Here is a 13,154-nt window from a genome sequence, read left to right as displayed (position 1 = left end):
ACTTTGAGATCTTGTATAGAATGTCCTGGGAGATTGAAGTGTTCTCCTACTGGTTTCTCTGTCTTGTGATTCTTGATGTCCGATTTATGTCCGTTTATTCTTTGGCGTAAGGTTTGGCCTGTTTGTCCAATAACAAACAAGACACAAGACACTGGTCAAGGCACTTGTGGATCTTGCAGAAATCCTTTAGTTTCACAGCTGCTCTTTATTTCTGAGGACATGTTATACAAATTGTTTTCAGTGTTTGTGCTTTTTAAATCAACATCATCAATGTGCCCTGATGAGATAGTAACTTATCCTGCTTGCTCACGGAAGGGTTGTTTTGCACCTCACACTAGAAAGTTGGGCAAGGTGTTCTTCCATTTGCACAACCTCACACACAAAACTGATGTGGAACACATCTATTACAGAGTGACACAGACGCTTTTGCAATGTTCTTTGGGACCAACCCTCTGAAAGGATTTCTGTTAGAATGACTTTTGTTATAATCTACTAGTTCACAAATCAATACTGCTTACCAGAATGGGAGCACAGGAAGCCACCTGAGAACACTCAGGGTGTGATCGATCGTTGGTCCACCTAGCTCAGTACTGCTTACACTGACTGGCAGCAGCTCTCCAAAGTTTCAGGCAGGGGATACTCCCAGCCCTACCCAGAGACACCAGGGATTGAACCTGGGACATTCTGCATTTAAAACAGCTGCTCTACCACTTAGCTTCCCGTAAGGATCACTTTGTAAGTTCTTCCCTTTTCTTTGCAAAGTACATTTCAAAGCTGGTCTCCAATTTTATCTTCCAACTATATGTCCTTAAACAGTACTAAAATCAAAAGCTGTTCATCATCATTACAGAAGACACTGTTCAGTGGCAAAGCAATAATTAACTATGATGAGGAAGCTGTTCATATTCTGGGGACAGAACAGTTGTAAAAATGTGTCATTTAACCACCAGAGCCTCTTTCCCTACACTCCCCCTGAAAGCTAAATGTTTAATGACAATTGGCCAAAAGTTATAAAAATCAATTAAATGATATTACACTTTTAACTTCCATATTCATCATTGCAATATCTAAGAACACTTGCCTTAAGAAACTGCAAGCTATTGCAGTTTGGTTTTATGGCTTGCATTGACAGCATTTTGATGGAGAGGCTATCAATTAATGAATAACCCAACCTTATTTCAAGTGCCTGAAATTATTCCAGGTTAAATTCACCTCCAAGGGAAAAGCCAAAGCAAAATATCTCTATGCTTGCAGTTCATGGCAAATTCAGATATCTTGTTAGATTAAACTTTTGATACCGGAGCACACTTGGCCCCAAGGGTTAAAGTCTAAATCATGTATTGGACTCCAGATTTTATTTGATGGATAAGGTGAGGAGAGATGATCTATTGAGAAATCAGCATTAGGATGAAGCAACAAGGAGCAGGTCTCAAATGCTAGAGAGTTGGTTACAGCAACTGGCCAATTTAGGTACTACAGGACCAGGGAGAGCTCCCAGGGACAATAGCATTGTTCTATAATCCATTTCAATCTATATGCCTCAGTGATGGCCTACCGTGGCCCAACTACCAAAATTTCTAAATACAGAAAACTGTATTTAGGGAAGAGATGCAAATGAACTGAGGAAGCCAAAACTGCAGCAAACTGCACATACTTCAGTGCTGGAATTAGTTCTAGAAATTCTCCTAACTATACCAGAATACAGAATAAGAAGAATGCTGGCCAGAGAAACTCAGATGGGGCATTATAGGCTATATCTCTTAAATCCTAATAAGAGACATTTAGCCTAAGTAAGGATGTACCTAAGAAGGATGCACGGCGTTTCCATTCGCTGCTCTGGTTTGCCAAAAGCGGCTTAGTCATGCTGGCCACATGGCCCGGAAGCTGTACGCCGGCTCCCTCGGCCAGTAAAGTGAGATGAGTGCCGCGACCCCAGAGTCATCCGGGACTGGACCTAACAGTCAGGGGTCCCTTTACCTTTAAGGATGTTCAAGTAATTTCTCAACTCACAAGTATATCAAAATACGTTTTTAAATGCATAAATTGGAGAGGATTTTTTTAAAAAAAATTAATCTGTTTTTAATATGAATTTTCAAGCAGGTTCTTTTTTATGGCAAACTTCTTGCAGATGCAAGAAGGAACCAACTAATGGAGGAACACATGAAAATTATGCAGACCAGAATACATTTGACCTGAGCATCCATCTGTGCTGAGCAGTGCAGTGCAACAGTTAAAGCAACTTGAAGACTTGCTCTCCTTACTACTGTGAAGCCTCCTTCTACCTTTCCCGCTTCACCTTTCCAGCTTGACAATAATTTGGTTTAAACCAACAAGAAATCTAGGAGAGGTGAATATTGATGCCTGTTTATATCCCTGTGTTCTGATGATGGCTGAGAGGTGGAAACAATAGCTTTAGAAAACAAGAGGGTCAATATGGCAGAAAATATATATGGTATTTTTGTTTTCTATTCTTCTATAAAGCCTGTTCACCCGTTCCCTACAAGAGAAAACACAATTAGGGAAGGCCCACTGAACTAGAATATGTTGCCAACATTTCCCTACCAGGCGAGAAAACCCAGAACTGTCATTTCTAATTGGCTAGAAGGCTTTTCATTCCCCCTCACTGCTTCTCTCCTACTTTTATTCCATCTCCATTACAGCTTCATTTCACACTTTTCAGGAAAACAGGAGGGCCCAAGATCTCACCAGAAACAGTGCAATTGCCATTAAAGGGGCTGTAAAAAGTGTTGTTTCATGAGCTGTGTGAAGTGTCGTTTCATTGTTAGGTGATCCGCATGTGGTGAACCACTCCTGGACTGCCTGTTTCACACCCACCTGGTAACATGATATCCATGTGAGCCTGAGGCAGGTAAGAGCCAAAAGCCAGGAGGTCAAATGCAGGAAGCAAACAAATGCCCTAGCACATGTCAAGCTCAGAAAGAAGTTTAGCAAAATCCTGCTTTCTCGCAACTGAAGCAATGGCTGCATGACACATCTATGGCATTCTCATTTCATCTGCAGAAGAACAACAAAGCTGTCCTGATGTATAGAGAAACTCACTCTGGAGTAGAGCTGAGGAACAAAATTTGCAACAAGGCTCAAAAGCTCGCTCTTGGGATTAAATCTAATGCAGGTCAAACTATCATCCTTTTTATTAAAGGATTGCTGCTCTACTTTCTCCACTTGCAAACCCTACCTTGCCAACCACTCTTCCTCCACACCTAAGCAAACCTTCTCACTTTCCACTTCATCCACCCCCTTGCCTATACCCACAAGCTCACCACCTGCCCCCTGCCCTCCCAGCTCATCCCTACGCCATTTTAATGGAATTGGAGAGGTGCTTTGTACAGCAGCTTGCTAAACTGCTATGTGAAGTGCCTCCCCCTTCATTAGACCTCACTGCAGGTGTGAGGCCACCTACTGGCAGCCACACTAACTGCAGCATGGTGACAGTCTGATATTTTTATGCATATAGGGGAGAAATCGATTTGTGGCTTTGACATGCATTTATTTACTTGCTTATATATCACTTAAGGACTTTTTAGTGGGAAGTGATACATAAATTTAATGAACCTAAACTTAGCAACAACTATGACTATGACTGCTACTTAATATTTGTTGCTGCTAGTAGTTAACATTTGTATTTTAGTGTTCTAACTTTTTCACGTTATCTGGTCCTAATTCTAACAACAATCCTGTAAGGCAAGTCACTATTATTATCCTCAGTTTTAGTGGATGGGAAAGAATGAAGCAGAGAGAGAGAGGCTTGTCTACTGAGTTCATGGTAGAATTGATATTCAGACAAGAGGGCACCTGGATTCATAGCTCAGTCTCTTAGCACTTGGTATGTAGAACCAGACCACTGGCATGTATAGGTTATCCTGAGACATAATTGTATAGAGACATAAACAGAGGGGGCAGCAATTACTCCTCCAAAATGGCACCCCAATTTTGTGTTAGGAACAGCCACAATACACTGTTATTATGTATCAAGACCATTTCTCCCTCACACCATCCCAGGCATTAGGAGTGAATATTTTAAGCCTGGCTAAATAAATTTTAAACTGGTTAATTTCTTTAAAAAGGTAACTTTCTAGTCTTAAGCCAGAAACAGTTTTTTTATATAGAAACAAGAGGGAAGAAATAGTTGACTAATGACTTAGCAGGGTACATGATTTAGTCACTACTAATCTGCTAGTAGCAGCCTTGAAAACAACAACAACAACACTAATTTCTCTATATAAATGGGAAATGTAGAAGCTGTAAGACTTGCCTGCAAGTGCCCATTTTTCTTCCAAACCTTGGTTCCCAAATCTAGAAGGCAAGTATTGATGTGATGCCCTGCTCTGTCAGTTGTGAGTCCTGACACAAAAGTGAGTTAAGGCAAGACTTTTTTGTGTGTGATGGAGTCTCATTAGGCAAGCCCTTCTTTTTGAGGGAGGGGGTTATTCTGGACGTGAATTCTAAAAGATTTAAGGTAGCTGGGATCTCAGACTTGGAACTTTGGCCATGCAGCCCAGGCACATTGTTTTTTTCTACCAGAAGGAAATTGGCAGCTGGAGGGCCTTGCTTGATCACCACTGGACTGTCACATAAGGAGACTACTAAAGCAGCTCATGCCTTTGGAAAGATGAGGAGGGGCAGAGACAAAACACATCCCACCTGGCACTGTAAAATTGTCCTAGCTCAAGAATGAGCTACTAGCACGCTGCCAATTCTTTCTTGTTGTCTCCAGGCTTAAAAACTTCTGTCGAGCTGTTTTGCGTACAGATGCTTCCTCCTCTTTCTGGAAAAGAGTGACAAGTGGGATGCCGCAGGGTTTTTTCCAGGACTCAATGTTGTTCAACATCTTTATAAATGACTTGGATGCAGGATGACACCAACCAGGGAGAGGTAGCTGATGCTGCAGAAGGCAGAATTGGGATTCAAGACTGAAGAACTGGGCCAAAACTAACAAAACAAATTCCATTAGGAACAAATGTAAGGTTCTCAACTTGTGCAGGAAAAATATGACTTGACAACAATGCATGCGGAAAGAATATGGGGTTTTTAAGAGACCACAAGTTTAGCATGAGTCAACTGTGTGAAGCAGCAGAAGAAAAAAGGCTAATGCCACTCTAGGCTGCATCAACAGAAGTATAGTATCCTGATCAAGGGAAGTAATAGCACTGCTCTATTCTGCCTTGGTCAGACCACACCTGAAGTACTGTGTCCAGTTCTGGGCAACACATTTTAAGGATAATACTGGCAAGCTGGAACATGTACAGAGGAGGGTGACCAGGATGTTCAAGAGTCTGGAAACCAAGACTTATGAGGAATCGTTGAGAGAGTTGGGTACATTTAGACTGGAGAAGAGAAGACTGAGAGGTGATATGCTATCCATCTTCAAATATCTGAAGGGCTGTCACATAGAAGATGGAGCAAGTTTGTTTTCTGCTGCTCCAGAATGTAGGACCCAAACAAATGGATTAAAATGACAGGAAAGGATATTCCGACAAAATTTTAGGAAGAACTTTCTGATGGTAACAGCTGTTCCATGGTGGGACGGACAACCTCAGAGGGCGGAGGACTCTTTTTAAAGAAGTTTTTAAATAGAGGTTGGGTGGCTATCAGTCAGGGATTTTTTTCAGTTGTGATTCCTCCAACCCTCCAATTCTTTGATTTTATGCTGCCTCCAGTTATGGTTGTGCCTCTTCCATCCTGAAGCATGGCACCACATCCAACACAAGTTTGCTACATGGATGGTTCAAATTTTTCTGTGTGTTTTCTATGAGTTTTTTGACCTAATTATAGCTGTTTATAATTCTTATTAAATATTTGAGTCAGAATGCATAATTTGGCCTTGAGTCTATCTGGCATGTTGCTAATAATTAAAATCATGGCTCTTATTTTGTTTTAATAAAGGAAATTAAAAGGCAAAAGGGGAAATGATTTCTAGCAGTATTGTGAAACAGAATCATAAACATATTTTAAACAAAACACCAGATTTCTTCTCTCTCTCAGCCCACTCCACCCCCACCCCCACTGGCAAAAATTACTTACAAAAAGAAGGGGGGAAATGAATCATTTGAATTTAATTATCAACCTCTGGGTATTCTTTGGCAGCTTTCAAAAGTAAAATTTGAAAAGCCTTTTCCAAGTCTGCGCCTAGAACTTGAGAAGTTAGTTTCTTGTGAATACTAAATTAAATTATGCTGAAATCATGGGGAGTTCTCCAGGCCAGTAGACTGGAAAGGGCAGCCCTCTGGCTTACTTTAGACAACAGAGACCTGGCCCTTTTCTGAAAAGGGACTCTTACAAATAATGAGGTTTGCCAAAGGCAGCCCAAGGCAGCTAGTCCCTGAGGAGGGGGGGCGGGGAAATCCACATAGTACCCACTAACATAGCATAATCCACCAGGACGAAGTCCTGCAGAAGCATAACAGAAAGACTGTTTGCTAGTCTTCTCCCTGATTCATTCATGCTGTTCAACACCCATCAACCACAGACGGCATACCAACGGCCAATTGTACCCAACAAAATCTGGAGGGCCACAGGTTCTCCATCCCTACTTCCATTCACTGGATATAATCTGAAAGCTCTTATAGAGATCAGAACTGGTCACATGACTTGATGTGGTCTTAATCACTGTTAACCAAGATTTTGCAGATCCAAAATACCCAGGAGAAATCTCTGCCTACGAACATAGCAAGCTGCATTATAGCGTGTCAGACCATTGGTCCACCTAACTCCATACTGGCTGCAATGGCTAGAAGCAGCTTTCTAATGTTTTAGGCAGCAGTCTTTTCCAGCCCTACCTGGAGATACCAGGGATCAAACCAGAGACCTTCACATGCAAAGCAGATGCTCTACTGCAGAGCTACAGCCCTTCCCCTGATGGTAGCATAATACCACCCCATATTCAGGACCAGCTGCAAACTTGGGCTCTTTTCTGTCCTTGGGGACAGACAGAAAGGCTGTTGGGAGAAGCTGACCTCCCTCCTACCTGCAACAGGCACTCGCTGCCAGCACTACACCAAGACAAGCCAAAGGCCTGAATAGCCTCAGAAGCTTCATAGCTTGTGAAGTTTGCCAGCACCAGATGAAAGTGACTGCCCCCTAAAGTATTAATGTACACTAATAAATGCCATTTCTGCATTAAAAAGAGCAACATCTAATTTCCATGCAAGCTCCAGGAACATTAAACAATTGGGTACGAGTTAAATGGCAGCTATCCCAGATTAATAGCTTTGCAACAACTCAGACTATAATTCCCCCCAAACAGCTTGTCAGGCAAGTATAAAATTAGCTGCATGAATACGTCTTTACTTCTGATGGTGACACAACTGTGGTAAACACATTACCTTTTAATTTAATACCCAGCAATATCTCTAATTATGTCAGCAGTTGACAACCTTTCCCCTTCCTGAGAGGATTTGGAGTGTAGAAATAATGCCCCCCCCCCAACATCTTGTAAATTGCCTGGTCACCTACAATGACTAAGGATTGGTTATGAGTGACAAGGCAAGGAAAGGATGATCTGGTCAATTAGAAAAGAGTTCCTCTCCTTCACCACCTCCTTTGCACCATCTAACTACCACAAATCACTTACAGCATTATGTTTGAGAAAAAGAATGTTTGCAGTTACTGGAGATTTCAGGTCTGTGTCAGCATTTTTCATGGCTAGAACAGGGGACCTGCAGGCCTGTGTTCTGCAAACCTATCTGGTGAGCCACTGAGGCTGTAGGTTGGAGTATTCCCTGGATGGTAAAGTGCTCGTAAGCTCTGGAGTGACTGACCCAAGCTGACCACTGGCTCTCTGATCTGGCTTTTGGATCAGGCTGGGATTTTTCCTGGGCAACACAAGTGTCTACTCTACTGTGTGTGGCTCCCAGCTCCTGGTGCTCCTTCCACAGCTACCAAAGGGCCAGAACTTATACTCTGTTTTTATCAATGCAGCAGTATGTTCAACAAGACTTTGGAACTTGAACTATTAGAAGTAAGTGAAACCTCTGGGCTGTCCATACCTGCAAAAGTTCAAGAAATGTGTGAGAGGCGCACAAAGCCTATCTGTGGTGGAAGCAAGTTCTTCTGCCAATGGCAGACAGTGGGTGGCTGCCATGATTCAACATTATTCCAAGTCATTTTTGGGGGCGGGGTTGGGGTTGGTGGCTACTGGACATCCAAGACAAATGCTGCTGGCACTAACAAGACCTCCATTGCACCCACCCCAATTTACAAAACATATTCCTTCTCCAATTTAGCCACCTGTAGATTTGTTTCAGCACAACATAAAGGTAAAGGTAAAGGTACCCCTGCCCGTACGCGCCAGTCTTGACAGACTCTAGGGTTGTGCGCTCATCTCACTCTATAGGCCGGGAGCCAGCGCTGTCCGCAGACACTTCCGGGTCACGTGGCCAGCGTGACAAGCCGCATCTGGCAAGCCAGCGCAGCACACGGAACGCCGTTTACCTTCCCGCTAGTAAGCGGTCCCTATTTATCTACTTGCACCCGGGGGTGCTTTCGAACTGCTAGGTTGGCAGGCGCTGGGACCAAGCGACGGGAGCGCACCCCGCCACGGGGATTCAAACCGCCGACCTTTCGATCAGCAAGTCCTAGGTGCTGAGGCTTTTACCCACAGCGCCCAACATACTGGCTGCTTATTGTGGTGGTGGTCATTTCCACTGCCATGGCGGCATTTTATTTGGGCAGCCACCAAAGTCCACCCAAGTGGGTTTCTTTTCTTCAGATACTTCACAAGCACCCTGTCTTGGACCTCAAGACATGCCCTCTGTGTCCTCCTCCCTTTGAGAAAGAAAGCACAGGTCCAGCCCCAAATGCAAAGGTTGCTCTCTTTTTCACCACTGAGAATTATTTACCACAGGAAATAAAAAAGAAACACAACTGTGATTACAAGAGAAGATTGATTTATTTTGCTCTAAGCAGATGGAGCCTGTGTTATTTTAAGACTCCTTCATGAATGATTCTCTGCATCTTTTATTCTGGGTATCTCTCAGTCACAGTGTCTTGTAACACAGCAGGAGGGGAGAGCGGGAGAGATAGGTGACAAAATGCTAATCCTGCCATCAGAGCCCAAAAGGGAGACCTTGTCTTTGAAGAGACTGCATTCCCATCCTGCATGTAAAGCCCTGGAGTCAGCAGCCGCTGCAGCCCAAGTGGGGGCCTTGATAAAAAATACTTTGTCAATGTCACACGGGCCCAGGGTATACTTACACATTAGAAATTAAGGCAAAAGCAATATACTACAAAAGACACATGGCTGCTTCCAATTGCTTCACGTATCTTCCTTTCATCTTCCCATTTAATATTTGATTAAATATTATTTCATTGCAATTAAAGTTTCCATGTCTCATTCTATTTCCCCACCCTAGAATCCTCCAGAGCAGTTAGAAAATAAAAACCTGCTTTGAGTTCTTCCCGAAAACACATTTGTATTGCCTTTGCAAGAACCCCCATTTTATTTGAACATAACAACATTAGAACCTAAGAAGTGCCTTGCTGGATCAGACCCATCTAGCCCACCATCCTGTGCTCATAGCGGCTAACCAGATGACTATGGGAAACCTGCAAGATGTACCTCTGTTACAGCATCATACCAACACTGAGACCACCTGGCTTCAAAAGTCTTATGGCTCCTGTTACTGCTGGTACATCTCAATCTAAAACAGTGGGACATTTCCAGCAGCACAAATATCTTCTTCCCCTTCACAATTTATGGGGGTGGGGATGAGGTGCCGTGGCAGAAGTTCAGAGTTTCACCCAGCCAACAAGGGATTGTGTATCCTAATTACTTAACTAGTACCACCAATGGTTACAGAGACAAATGGACAGAGGCAATGGTAGCGTTCCAGAGGGAAGGGAGCTTGACTGGTCTACAGGAGCCTGATATTCATCCCAAGCCACAGTTCAGAGCAAACCTAATTTTAGCAAGATCACCACAGTTCCCATAACAGAGACAGCAACCCATTTTAAAATAATCACACCATTCTAAAAAGCAAGGTTACGGACCGTTACATCCTACACTTTAAATTCTACTTAACTAGCTCTCTGCTATGGAAATCATCAGCAAGGACATGTATCAAAGACAGAAGCCCGTTACTGCAAAGCTTAACCAAGCTATCAAAAATATCTAGATATTTCTCATTACTGCATGCTTTAAAAAGCTCTTAATAGTGACTATAACAAGCTGCAAATCCTGACCATGAAATCTTCCCTTTAAGTGCAAAACTTTAGTGCATCATAGATGACACCCTGCATTTCATTTCAGAGTTAAAATCATAAATGCACAGATACAATTAAATCTGTATGCCAATGTGAGCGGCATGGAAAATCAGAACTTAACTGCACTCCACAAACACTAACAGCAAAGGGTTGTATCCAACATCAGCTATGCTAAAAGAAGACCCACTGAAATAAATCTAAATTAGTCATGTTCATTAATTTCAGTGGGTCTACTCTGAGTGTAACTACTGTGAGATACATCCCACAAATCCTTAAAAAAATCTGGACCCAGACTATCAAAGAGGCTGCCTCAACCCCTATGATATATTGCAGCTTTTAAGACTCGCAGTGCCCTTTTTAAATACCTCTACTTTTATTTATTTATTTTATTTCAGAACTCATCTGCTGTTCTACATCAAAGCGTACGCGAGTGGTGTGCAGAAATAGAATATAAAACATAATACAGGTCATAAAGCAGTGTTAAAGGAAAACAACCAACGAGAATGAAAGACTGCATTAAAAATAGACTAATTTTGGAAGCCTTGAGAGATATGTCTGATTTAAGTCTGCAAGGACACACACGTAGAGGCTTGGAGTTTTCTTTCCCCACAGATTCACCAAAGTTGAGAGATATACTGGCAGATAACCCACAGATATAAGAAAGCATAGCCGTCATCTTACCATAGGGAGGACCCTTCAGTTCCAGTAACCTCTAAAAAGTCGTATTCGTCTTCTAGTTGGAAATCCAGGAATACCAAAGCGATGGTGTCCCCAGGCTCTGCTAGAATGGTCCATGTGCAGTCTGCATTGTTGCTGTACTCCGAAGGATAATGGGGGGTCGAAATAATCCCACTCTGCCCCCGAAGTGTTCCACCACAGGCATCATCAGCTGAAGGCAAAATATGAAGTTGAATTAGAAGTAATATGTATTCAGTTTGCATTTTCAGGCGAACCTATGTCATTCTCACTTCCTTACAGATTTTGTGATGTAGTTCTCCAAGCAAAATGGTTTGCACAGAAGTACATATAATACTGAGGCACTCTTAGTGGGTGGTTGCCTAGACCAATTTTTGCATGGAGGAAGAGGAAGATGATGATGATGATATATGCAAATGGATGTGGAAATGGGTCAAACTGAACTGCCCCACCACCATCCCTAGGCACCCACAACTTAAGAACAAACTCCAGGCTCTAGTTTCGTAAGGTCTCGGAAGACCTGCTCTAAAACAATGCGGTTGGAGGTGCTTCATAGTGTGGGGAAGGCAGTCTGTGCATGCTTAGAAGCAAATTTAATATTTCTTCACACATATTCCAGGATCCAACTTTAGGGCTCATACAAACTTGTGCTTGTCCCTTGCCTAGAAAGCACAGGACTGATTAGTTTTCCCTTGCCTCTCCACTTTCCCCTGGAAAACCCGTTCTTTAGCGATAAATCAGAGCGAACCCCAAACTCAGTTGACATTTGCTCCAATTCAGCAGTAAAGATCGGGTTTCCTTGGGGGAAAGCTTCAGGGCAAGGGCTGGATGAGTCCTTAGTCTGCTTATTTGTGTTTCTGGCTTCTACAAGGTTGGGGGCTTTGTTGTAAATGCCATCAGGAAAGTATATCGCTCATCCCCATGGGAGGGCACAGCAAAGTGATGACAGTTTGCCAAAGCTGAAATATTAGGTCTATATGGTTCTTTCCGACACACAGTCATTTAGCACAAGGCAGTTCAGGCTCAAACGATACATGGCAGAAATGTGAGTGATCTTTCGCCCTGATATAGTGGTTTGTTTTTAATGTAAAACTCCTTGGAGGTGATAGTAAGGGGGAGGGAATGCAGCTTGGAAGGGAGCAATAGAACAGATAGAAGAGACTGGGCAAATCTGGAAGGTGAGTGGAATCAGGAACATAGAAAGCTGTCTTATAGCTTATATTTGTCCACCGAGTCCAGTATTGACAGGCAGCAGCTCTTCAGAGTTTAAAGCAAGAAGTCCTTTCATATCACCAACTAGAACCTGATTCTTCTAATGGAATACACTGGTGACTGAACTGTAGATCTTCTGCAAGAAAAGAATGTGCTTTGTCACTGGGCATTAGGACCCTCTACTCGGGCATGGGGCTTTGAGCATTAGCGCATTAGTGGGGCACCACCCTCCACTGGGGCAAAAAACCAATTCTGCTTTGGAAAAAAATTCACCACTATTGTTCTTTTTGCAATAGCTTATATTCTGACATAAACAGCACCCAAGGCAGCTTTCTCCATGAAATGGCTTGCTTTGTCCTTGTTTTTCATCACGCCGGTTGTTGAGTTGGATGCAATGCTCATTTTACTGTCTATAATGTAAGCCTACTGTCCTTGGCTGAAACCCCTTCTCAGCCACAAGCTCACAAAACTAACAACAAATAGGAGTGCAATGAAGTCTGGAGTGTGCTTGAACATAGCTTGAAGGAAACAGTTCACAAGTATTCTATCAAGGTGGCAAAACACAAAAATACCAAGGCAGCAGTAGCTTTAATGAAAACAGAAGAATAGACAAATGATTGATTTAGCTATCTGCAAGTTGAATTCTATATACAGTAATCTTGTATTCCACAGCATTTCAGAAGAATTCGGTAATTTGAGTTATCTCTTGTTGACATGTTGGACATTTTCATTTTAAAAACTTAATCTATTTAAATTTTTGACAAGTCACAGTCAAATATTTGGTTCTGTTTAGTTTATTGTTGCTTATGCCATAGAGTGTGTGCATGTGCCAAGTGGTATATATAACTGGCAATTATTCGTAATAGCTCATGGCTAAAAACGACTTAAAAATGACTGATTCATGAATGTAATCCTTTCCGTTGCTTAACATGCATATTAAAAAAGAGAAAAGACCACAAGTCCCCCCCTTCCATATTTCAGAAATATATTATGTTAGCAACCAAAAATACTGCCTTCATTGCCAC

General features: G+C 42.5%; 1 protein-coding gene across 3 annotated transcripts in view; it reads right to left on the bottom strand.

Moving 5' to 3' along the window:
- Positions 1–13,154, bottom strand: part of CSMD2 (CUB and Sushi multiple domains 2) — a 480,348-nt gene that overhangs the window by 305,319 nt on the left and 161,875 nt on the right. For all 3 annotated transcript variants that reach the window (XM_053398926.1, XM_053398927.1, XM_053398928.1), the window contains exon 5: positions 10,903–11,110. In XM_053398926.1, the coding sequence (XP_053254901.1) occupies positions 10,903–11,110 (208 nt within the window). The remainder of the gene's footprint in view (positions 1–10,902; positions 11,111–13,154) is intronic.

This window comes from Podarcis raffonei, chromosome 8 (genome assembly GCF_027172205.1).
Source record: "Podarcis raffonei isolate rPodRaf1 chromosome 8, rPodRaf1.pri, whole genome shotgun sequence".
Taxonomy (NCBI): Eukaryota; Metazoa; Chordata; class Lepidosauria; order Squamata; family Lacertidae; genus Podarcis; species Podarcis raffonei.
The sequence above is the reverse complement of the archived record's forward strand: the minus strand, read 5'-3'. Positions and strand labels throughout refer to the sequence as shown.